This window comes from Ctenopharyngodon idella, chromosome 16 (genome assembly GCF_019924925.1).
Source record: "Ctenopharyngodon idella isolate HZGC_01 chromosome 16, HZGC01, whole genome shotgun sequence".
Taxonomy (NCBI): Eukaryota; Metazoa; Chordata; class Actinopteri; order Cypriniformes; family Xenocyprididae; genus Ctenopharyngodon; species Ctenopharyngodon idella.
This window is the reverse complement of record NC_067235.1, coordinates 10029301-10038500: the sequence shown is the minus strand read 5'-3', so window position 1 is coordinate 10038500 and position 9200 is coordinate 10029301. Positions and strand designations below refer to the sequence as shown.

The 9200-nt window shown below is 35.9% G+C and overlaps 1 protein-coding gene across 1 annotated transcript; it reads right to left on the bottom strand.

Moving 5' to 3' along the window:
• Positions 1-1338: 1338 nt before the first annotated feature.
• On the bottom strand, positions 1339-3079 carry ccka (cholecystokinin a). Its single transcript, XM_051865568.1, has 3 exons — positions 2941-3079; positions 1942-2184; positions 1339-1763 (listed from the first exon to the last, which is right to left on the bottom strand). Exons 2-3 carry the CDS (start codon positions 2180-2182, stop codon positions 1633-1635), a joined length of 372 nt encoding a protein of 123 aa, XP_051721528.1. The 5' UTR covers positions 2183-2184; positions 2941-3079; the 3' UTR covers positions 1339-1632.
• Positions 3080-9200: the final 6121 nt, after the last annotated feature.

Genomic DNA, 9200 nt, shown 5'->3' with positions numbered 1-9200 from the left:
CAAACCAGGAACATGACAGTTTGAAAACTTCAAAATAGAAGACATGAAAACATGGACATGAAACAAAACCAAAACAGACATGACAGCATTCAGTCATCATAATCCATCATAACAGTCATCATAATTCATTAAAATAAATTAAGTCATTGGGTCAAAAGAGAAAGTGGATTGTAATTTAATTACATCAGGTCTTTCCTTAGTTATATTTAATATGCTGTTATATAATACAGGAAATTTGAAGATGATGGACAAGACATAGTAGATAAAGTAAGTGCCACTCTAGCTGCTAAACATATACTGCTCTGTAGGACTTGTTTTATTCACCAAGAGTATTTTAAGGTTACCTTACCTGTGTTCAATGAGGCAAACCCAAACTCTTTAGTTAGCTGATACTAGTTGAGTCAGTGAAAAACACTTCAAAGATGCATGCGTCTATATATGAGGGATGGGGAAAATAAGAGAATTGGCTAGCTGGCACAGACAATGTATCTACATTGCCAGAACACATTTAATTGCCCTGGTTGCAAACCTTTTCATGTTTGGCACTGTGTGTGTAAGCGAGCATTTATTGGTTCACTTTATATTGTCTAACAGAATGAAATCTCTTTCACTAAGGCACACCTGTGGCATAATGGCTCTTTTTGTTTGGTGTAGCCCTTCATTTGCTCGCAATCATCAGCCTACGATTCATCCATTATGTGCTAACTCAAGTGTTTTGCGCAATAAACCATGGGATGTCGTCTCCCCATCTAACTGTCTGCATGTGTATCTCTCTCTGTTTCTCACCACGTTCTCTTCTACAGCAGAACCGGGTATTATTGCCTGAACTCTAATCTGTCCCTCGAGCAATGGAAGAGAATTGGATTTGAAGGCTACTCACTAGTGCTGTAATTCTAGCCGTTCAGCTTTTTTTTTTTTTTGGAGGGGGGGCAAATAAGAGAAAGCTTTCATAATAAGATCATTAACAGTAATCCGTTAGCTTGGTCCCTCAACAGCACACAAATGGCTTTACTGAGCTGTGGTGGATTCCGCTAAGATGGGGAATCAAAGATACATGCGAAGAAAAGCTAATATGACTTTCATTACTGGATCAAGAAACATTACAATGGACGAATGGCCTCAGCTGCTTATTTAGTTTTTCTTAACATAAAAAATTTCTTGTTGTTTTTCTGTATTTTTATTTGTTGCTGTTGCTTAATGTTAAAAAAAGCACATTATATTGATTTAAATTTGATATTTCTCTGCCTCAAGATTTTTTTTTTCTTTTTTTCCCCTCTGAGTTTTAAGTATGTGCACAGTACACAACACAATTAGTTACAAGAGCCATGAGAGTTCGGATGAGTGAGTTAAGGCAATGATTTATTCATAGACATCTGTGATATGTCATAGGACAAAATCATATATACATGAGTTACGAGAATAAAAGCAGTAGAGACTACATTCTCACTCGTTTTTTTCTGCAAAATAAATGTATATAGATGGACACATGTATTCATATATTGCATCATCTCCATTGTACAAACAAATTTACATCAGACCGAGCTCAGACTGTGATTGATTGACATTGAAATGGGTGACTCTGTACAGATGATTGGCTAATCAGGTTGATTCATGTAAGTGGTTGAATGGGTCTTATGAGGAGTATTCATACTCCTCTGCGCTCCGTCGGCCAAAATCCATCCATCCCAGGTAATCTCTGTCCTTTATTCTGTGAGTGGAGCCCATGGACCTGCTATTCGGAGAGGAACTTCTGCGGTATGTACCTGCATGGAAGGACAAGGACAAATGTTGTTATGTAATGTTGCTATAATTGGCCAAAATTAATGCCTGTGAGTGCTCTTTTAAATGCCATTATCATTGTTTATAGAGCATAACATTATATGCAGGACAAATGGTTGATTAGAAGTTCTATAAATAAATAATCTGAAAGAAGAATTCCACCTTTGGTGGAGATGATTCTGGCCAGTAGTTCAGTCAAGCTGCTGCGGGGTTCTTCCTCATCCTCTTGTTTAGACAGCAGGCTCAGTTGTCCACTGGAGGGCGCTGCACGGGTGTGGCGTGTGTGTTCCACTATGGTACCGAGATCAGACTGAACCCCATCTTCTGATTGTGTATGGAGAGAAATGCAACTGCTGGTGGAGAGGGCAGCCAGCAGCACGCACACACAGATTCCAGTGTTCATAGCTGAAACATACACGCACATGTTAGAGCTTTGATATTGCTTTTTAATCCTATTACATACATTTTTATGGTAAGACTAACTGCTTTCTAAATGATTTTACCTCAAAAATCAAACATTAAAATCCACCAACAAACTAAATAATAATGATTGCTAAAATAAAATGGTCTTTCCTGCCTCAAAAGAGTGTTAATACATTTGTATTAAACACCTGGTAGATGGACTAAATAAAATTTGTAATCTGGGTAGATCTAAACTCTTCATGTTTTTCTGTTTAGTACACAAGGTTTAAATAAAACCCATTTCACCAAGAGGTCTGTCTTATTTGTTTCTGGGTTCCAAAATTTGCCTTTTTTTTTTTTTTTTTTTTTTTTTTAATTTGCCTTTTCTTTTTTTCTTTCTTTCTTTTTTTTTTTTTTTTTGGAGAGGAAAAAATATCCCTAACTGGATTCGAGCCAAGAAGCATCAGCAACAGCAATAGGAATTTAAAATGGATTAAATTTCTCAATAATTACAGCAAACTAGAAACTGCATCACTAGTGAATCTCATTCAAACGCTTCATATCTTCTTTGTTTTCATTAAAATCTACAAATTAAATATCAAAATTTTAGGACATGCAGCATGAGTACACATTTTAAATATTTTATAATATATTTTACACCTGTTAAAAAAAAGACATGATTTCACACAGTAAACGCAACAGCCGGTTTAAGCATGCAGCACTCCACATTCAAAACTAAGAACAAAATTAGGTTCATACCTTCAGGTGAAACTCTGGCAGAGAGGAGGAGAGAGAGAGATGGAGAACACACGCTGACTGCAGAACAAGTGTGTGTCTGAAACTTCGCTGCACTGTGCAAGAGAGGCCCTTAAATAGCGCTCTGAGTGGGCTGGCTCTGTTTGACCCACGTAGCGACAGGCGCAATTCCACTGTCTGTGTAAATGAATGAGGTTGTGTATTTGCGCAAGCTTGACGCAGAACCGAGAGCAGCAAGGTATTCTCACAGGATACAGATTGTGACATTGTCACTCAAGGGGACCGGGGGATCTCCAGAGGTCAGACCATACTAATTACACATATGCACACAGCTCCACAGCAACTGAGTTTCCTCCTCCCTATACCCATAAGAGTCCATCCCTCTTTGGCCATGGGCCATAGGATGCACATTTTGATGTTATGGATACTGATGTCTTTACTGCACAGTTTGACACTTATTCCAGTGGCTCTCAGCTATTTTTACTTCAGTACCCAGATTTTAAATAGGACATGTGTGACCCATCACAGTACAAAAATTGTTTATCACTCAAAAGTAAACAAAAAAAAGCCTTATATAATAATATTTATAACATTAATATAATAGTAGTTAAATTAATAAATCAGAATTAATCAATTATTTGATACACAGTATATTATCAAATTTTAATAAAAGCATATCTGATTAAATCAGAAAGGAAAACATATCTTAATTTATATTAAAAACAAGAACATAGTCATTCCAATTCTTTTCTTTTCCTGTCTAAAATTATGTATTTTGAGAGAATTACACATTTGTCCACTGTAGAAGACACCATGCATTATTTCAATGTAAAGCTTTGATAACGCAAAGAATATGCCCTTTTTTTAAAAAAAATAACAATAATTTATATGAATAATATACTAAAATAAACCATCTCTCCCTGAGTAGAACATATGACAGACTGTATCAGTGTCTGAGGGGTTTGAGGGACTGAAGAAAGACTGCATGGCTACATGTACTTGTCCCTATTGCTGTGTTTCTACAAAGTATAATAAGCATTGAGGTTTACAGTATTACAAGTATTCATAATATTGCTTAAAAAACGTCCTTGTGGAAGTTGTGTGATTTTTTTTCTAAAAGCCTTAGAAATAACCAGGGTAGGGTTAAGGGATGTAGAATATGGTCATGCAGAATAAGGCATTAATATGTGCTTCATAAGTACTAATAATCAGCCAATATGCTTGTAATATGCATGCTAATAAGCAACTAGTTAATAGTGAATAGTGTTCCCTAATCTAAAGTGTTACCAACAATTTCACAGAGAAAATTCCTTTAATGTTATTCTTTTGAGATTATAACTTTACTTTATTTGTGTGTGTGTGTGTGTGTGTGTGTGTGTGTGTTCTTGTATATATGGTTTATTGGTTACTACGTAAACATGGTTTATGAGGACACTTCCTATGTCCTAATGTAAACCAAATGGCTTAAGAAACATATTAAAGTGTTTTTTGAAATTCAAATTAATCTGTGATGGGTAGGATTAGGGGTAGGGTTAGTGTAGGGGGATAAAATATACAGTTTGTACAGTACAAAAACCATTACGTCATGTGTATGTGTGTGTGTGTGTGTGTGTGTGTGTGTGTCCTTGTAAAAAAAAAAAAGATGATATTAGAGGTACTTGACTTGCTTAACCACTTTCTTAAACCTCTACTACCAACAATTAACCAAGACAGTTTTGTTAGCATTTTATTTTGTTTATTTATTTTGTTAGCACTTTATTCTGTTTAGCATACTATGTACTTATTGTAGTAGTAACACTAACTGGGTAATAACTAGGTACTAACTCTGAACCTACACCTTAAAGGGATAGTTCACCCAAAAATTACCCCATGATTTACTCTCCCTCAAGCCATCCTAGGTGTATATGACTTTCTTCTTTCAGACAAATACAATCTGAGTTATATTAAATAATGTCCTGGCTCATCCCAGAGCCATGTGGTTATCTTTTATGATGGATGGTTGCACTTTTTTGGGGGGGGGGGGGCTTCAAAATCTCATCCTCTATTCACTGCCATTATAAAGCTTAGAAGAGCCAGGACAGTATTTTATATAACTCCGATTGTATTCGTCCAAAATAAGAAAGTCATATACACCTAGGATGGCTTGGGGTGAGTAAATCATGGGGTAATTTTCATTTTTGGATAAACTAACCCTTTAACCCATGTAGTTACCTTATATTATTCAATAGCCTACTTCTGTGGGTAAGTATACTGTGAGTTCATTGAAAATTGCACATACTGTAAAATAAAGTGCATCCACAACTTTTGTGTTTGGTACAAATATATTTAATGTAGTTAATTGTAGCTTATTTTCTTTTGCTTTGCATTCTGATGGTGATTTTAGATGATAAATGCATGTCAGGCAATTTGTCCATAATGCCATGACTATAGGATGCTTATTTTTCCATTCTGGCGCTGAACAGACACTGTTCCCCATCCACTTTCATTGTATGGAAGACAATACTACATCTGTAGCATGTGTAAGATCCTAACAGAACAGAAACCGAATATAACAATAAAGAGAAGAAAGAAAAAATAGAAAGACCAGGATGGATAAAATTGTCCGACCTTGGCGATCCTTTGCTCATTGAACACCCACTGAACACCCGGCTATGAGAAAATAACGCACAATTCAACACGACTTCAGGCAACCACTCAGTCTGTCTTCAAGAGGATTGACTCCATCATGGGGATGCAGGTAAATGCACTATAGCCTGGCTCACATGGTCGGCCTCAAGCTTATATCTTCTGTAAGCTTAGGAATTACTTCTGCCTGACAGATGTTTTACAGCGCTTTTTCAACTGAGTAATAAAAAACAAAAAGCTGACTCTGCCATCACAGTCCAAATAGTTCATACTCACTTTATATTTCAACTAAGCTATGTATTAGGTTACTATTGTTGACTCAAATATTTCGTTTAAATCATTAATATGAGTTCAACATCACTTTCTGCTGTAATAAGAAAATTAAATGACCTCTCAGCCCCATAATAATTTGAACACTGCTATAGCATATATTTAGTTCCTCAAATATATTTATGTATAAGTAAAATGTCGATGTGAATCCTGATTCACTAAAATTTTGGTTACATTCAGAGTGAGAGTTTTGTTTTCAGTATTTAAAATATTAGCATTTAGTTTTATTAGCTACAAGCTCCATATCTCTATACTAATTTTCTAAGAAATATTTATTGTCAGTGAATGATGCATGCAATTGTGAGTCATAAAATGGAAAGGACACTACATTTCAAGTCTCAATGAGGCTTCGTGTCTCTTTTTAAAGTGCATTTCTGTGTGTTTTTATCATGGGTTTGTCTTTTTCTGAAATTACGCACACTTGACCACCTACTCTTCAAAATGGTGTGTATATAAACATCCACTTGTGTTTGAGAGTCTAGACTCAACAAAGCAAATGAACAATGATTTATAACAATCAGTTATAATGGTCTTCTCTTGAGGGATTATTAAAACAATTGTATAACATCATAACAAAAGCTCTTCTCTTTGAATTTAGGGGTGAATTGAAATTACACGTTGATTTTAGTACTGATACCAAGGAAACTGGTATCATGTCTAAAATATATCTTACAATTCTCTAAGAGTTGGTTCAAAGACAGATGGTTGTTTTATATCTTCCAGGTGGAACAACATTGAATGAATATTCTGATCCAATAATGTGCGCACTGAAGCCATTTTCTGCAAAGAACAAATTCTGCACCCCAGATGTCAGCCAAATTGTGTCGAGCATCAGAATAACTTCCAACATTCACAGTTAATGTTTTAATTTGTCAGTAGGAATGAAGGAGAAATTTGTATGTAAAAAATTTGTATTTAGCTTTGGGAAGAAACAGACTCACAGAATATCTTCTGTACAATGTGGTTTAGTAATTTAAAGTTAATTGTTGTGTACTTTTATTGTAGTTTTAAAACACTGTCTTTCCATTTAAAAAGATCAGCTTTAGAGGCTGCTGTATTGTCTTCTATCTATAACATTCCTGATTACCATTCAGTTTAGATTACTAGTTTAGAACTTATACAAACATAGACTATTATGTGTAGTTAGGATCATCTCCATAACCTGACACCAAAAGCACAAGATAACTGGCATTATAGTTATTTTAAGTCTGTTCTACTATTATTATCCATATATCAAGTCAAGTCAAGTCACCTTTATTTATATAGAGCGTTATTCAATACAGATTGCTTCAAAGCAGCTTTACAGAGATAAATGGGAAATAAATGATTCAGTGATGCAAACAGAATTCGATTCTGCTGTAAAGCAGCTCTAACAAGACAATAGTAAACAGTCATGATTCAGTTGAAATCAGTTCAGTGTTGATTCAGTTTGGTTTAATAACTGTGTAAAAGGTCATTAATTATGGAGAGAGTTCAATTCGTCTATAAAGCAGCTCTGGAGAAAGCAGTGATGTCATAATCAGTTCAGTTCTAACTAAGCAAGCCAGAGGCGACAGTGGCAAGAAACCCAAACTCCATTGGTGACAGAATTGGAGTAAAAAACCTTGGGAGAAACCAGGCTCAGTCAGGGGCCAGTTCTCCCCTGGCCAGATGAACCAACATGGTGTAGTTATAATTCCAGGCTGCATCACAAGTCAGAATGTCTATTTCCTTCTGCTTGTAGATTGGGATACATTATGCCAGCATTTGGTGGGAAGGGAGTTGAAGCTGGGTCTGTGCAGAGGACTTGTCTGGTTCTTGTGGTCTTCACTGAGGATCTGTGCCGATGGCTGTCTAGTCAACGAGGTCTTCACAGATGGTCTGTATCTAGGGTTCGTCTAGTTGTCATGGTCTCCACTGATATTCAGGGCTGTTGTGGTCGTCTCTAGGTTCAGGTCCACCATCTGGTCTGGATACGGAATAAGAATAACCTCGGGATAAGAATGAGACAGACAGTGTAATATTAGCATAGATGTCATTCCATAATAATTCCTGGTTTTAACTTACCTAATTTATGCAGCCTAACAATCCTTTAAGGATCTGAATTATTGAACTGTGATAGTGTGTTAACTGACAGAGTGTGTTATACTGTCTATTATAGTCTATTATACAGAGTGTATTATACTGTTATTATGTTTATATTACACTGTTTATATAACTTTGTTCTAAACCTTTAGTTTTCATCATAAAATTATTCACACACTAAAAAACTTCTTTCACATGGTGCAAAAGAGCTATTGTCTTTCTGATATTTGCCTCTTGCCGTTAGTTAACCTGTGGTCAAGGTTGCAGGCCCGTAAAGCATCTCCTCTCAGCATCTCACAGAACAACAACTGCATAATGAATAGCAATGAGCTTCAGTCCTACAGAGCAACTAGCGTTCAACACTCCAAAACAATCTCCACGAAAACAGGCCAACATGATTCATTAAATAATCCAGTGGCAGAGTCCATCATTTGGAGTGGATATGAGGATGCTGGCGTACGAGTGTAGCAATTACTTTGAGTGTGTGAGTCAGAGAAACTGCGGCCTCATTGTCACCACCCGCCCTTTTGCCACAGGGATCCCTCAGAGGCTTCTAGGTTGATGTCAATGGGAAAAAAGTATGAGGGCTATCAGGAAGACTAGATCTTCATGGCCATGGAAGGACACCAGAAGAGCAGTTCTAATGATGATAGTGAGGACATGACTGATTTTTCAAGCAATAACACCAGATGATTGTTGGATTTAGACAGAATGCTAAAAAAAAAGACCAAAATATAATTCAAAATTTTCGCACATTTACAGGAAACATGGAGGATTCCATGATTCAGAATGTCACAAAATGAATTTTGTCAACAATATATTTCTTCTGTGAATTCAATATTTATTTTTCCCACACAATTCAGGATCCAGATAACCTCTTTTGTGGACAAAATCATATTCAGAGAATTAGCATTTTGTGGACAAAGTACATTTTGTGACATTCTGAATAACTAAATGTAATGCACAGTAAACATCTTGGTTTGTGATCCAGGGTCCCTTTCATGGATTAAATGGATATTTAATTCAAAAACTGAGCATTTTGCAGATGAAATGCAGTTATAACATGCTGAGAGCATTTTGTCTATGAATGGTGTCATCCACAAAATAATAAAGTACATTCATCTTTATGTACAGAAAATGGAAAGAACAGTACTGACATTACATTTCACTTTTCAGTTGACAAAATGCAATCGCTGTTTGTCTTTCTGTGTACGAAATATATTAAAGTGTAACTTTTGTCATGA

Coding starts and splice junctions, on each gene's coding strand:
- ccka (XM_051865568.1), bottom strand. CDS start 2,182: ATGAACACTGGAATCTGTGTGTGCGTGCTGCTGGCTGCCCTCTCCACC. Junction 1,764..1,941: donor CAGAATCATCTCCACCAAAG/GTGGAATTCTTC, acceptor CCTTCCATGCAG/GTACATACCGCAGAAGTTCC.